The sequence below is a fragment of the Hipposideros armiger genome, unplaced genomic scaffold, assembly GCF_001890085.2.
Source record: "Hipposideros armiger isolate ML-2016 unplaced genomic scaffold, ASM189008v1 scaffold_147, whole genome shotgun sequence".
Taxonomy (NCBI): Eukaryota; Metazoa; Chordata; class Mammalia; order Chiroptera; family Hipposideridae; genus Hipposideros; species Hipposideros armiger.
This window is the reverse complement of record NW_017731497.1, coordinates 3,012,157-3,013,311: the sequence shown is the minus strand read 5'-3', so window position 1 is coordinate 3,013,311 and position 1,155 is coordinate 3,012,157. Positions and strand designations below refer to the sequence as shown.

At 67.4% G+C, this 1,155-nt stretch overlaps 1 protein-coding gene across 1 annotated transcript in view; it reads right to left on the bottom strand.

Annotated features, from left to right (window-relative positions):
• Window positions 1-663, bottom strand: part of USP3 (ubiquitin specific peptidase 3) — a 91,698-nt gene extending 91,035 nt beyond the window's left edge. The window contains exon 1 of the mRNA XM_019650782.1: window positions 261-663. Coding sequence (XP_019506327.1) covers window positions 261-351 — 91 coding nt within the window. The 5' untranslated portion in view covers window positions 352-663. The remainder of the gene's footprint in view (window positions 1-260) is intronic.
• Between the last annotated feature and the right edge of the window lie 492 nt (window positions 664-1,155).

Below are 1,155 nucleotides of genomic sequence, written 5' to 3'. Positions count from 1 at the left end.
CCCCAGCGGGCTCCCGCCCCGCGCGGGCCTCTCCTTCGCTGGCCGGACCGTCGGCCCGCGGAAAACAAAGGCGCCGCCGCCGCCGCCGCCGCTCCGCCCGCCCGCGCCAGCCTCACCGCGTACCCCTCCCCGGCCGCCGGGCCCGGCTCGCCCTCACTCGTTGCCGAGTCCGCGCGCCGACCGCCCGCGGCCCCTAGACGGCAGGCCCGGCGGAGCCGGGACCTCGGGTGCGCGTTAGGGCCGCCTGGGGCCGCACTCACCGCTGCAGCACCAGGACGACGGGGAGCCGTTGGGGAACTTGGCTGAGTCCGGAGCGATGCAGACGCTAGAGCTGAGGTGCGGACACTCCATGGTCACGAGAAGAGCGGCGAGTAACACCGAAGCTCGGGCTCTGCGCGAGATGGGGGCGGAGGGACTCCGAAGGCTCCGTCTCGGGTCGCTCCTCGCCGGGCGCTCGGCCGACGACGGCTGCGTCCCGAGCCCTTGCGTCAAAGAAAGCAAAAGCTTCCGGGCGCCGGGTTTTCTCGCCCGCCGAATCCAGAAGTCCCGCTCCGGAAAACATGGAGATCCTGGATCCGGGTTCTGCCGCCACCCCTAGGCTGGGGTTTCCGTCTTCCCCGGCCGGCCCCGCCCCTGGGCTGGCCACGCCCCCATGCCCAGCTCCGCCCCCGTCCGCTCCCGGGGGGTGAGGTCTTGGCCTTCGCAGGCAGGTGGCCCAGAGTCGGGCTGCGCTCCTAAAAGACTTTCCCAACTCTCCCGCCCCGGGCGGCCGCGGCTTCCCCAGATCTCGGGAAGGGTGGGGCGCCAAGCCGGGACAAGCTGGGCAAGTCCGCTGCGTTTACCGCGGCCCGGCTAGCGTTCGCAGTCAGATAAGACTGATCCTGCCTGGTGTTTGGTCGTCTGACTACACCGTGGTAGAAAATCTGGCCACACAAGAAAGTGTGAAGAAGAAGAAAAAAAATCACTCGGGCAGACAGGCACTAGAGCCCGCATTTTACACACAAGCTCAGAGAAGTTAAGGGCCTGGCCCCATGTGGCCCAGCGGAATGCATAGGTCGCAGAGCAGTCCTAATTTAGTGTTTTCCCTGGGGCAGGTGTGATACTAACCAGGATCTAGGTTCTTAACACGTGGCCTTAGCCAACCACCTGGGTGCT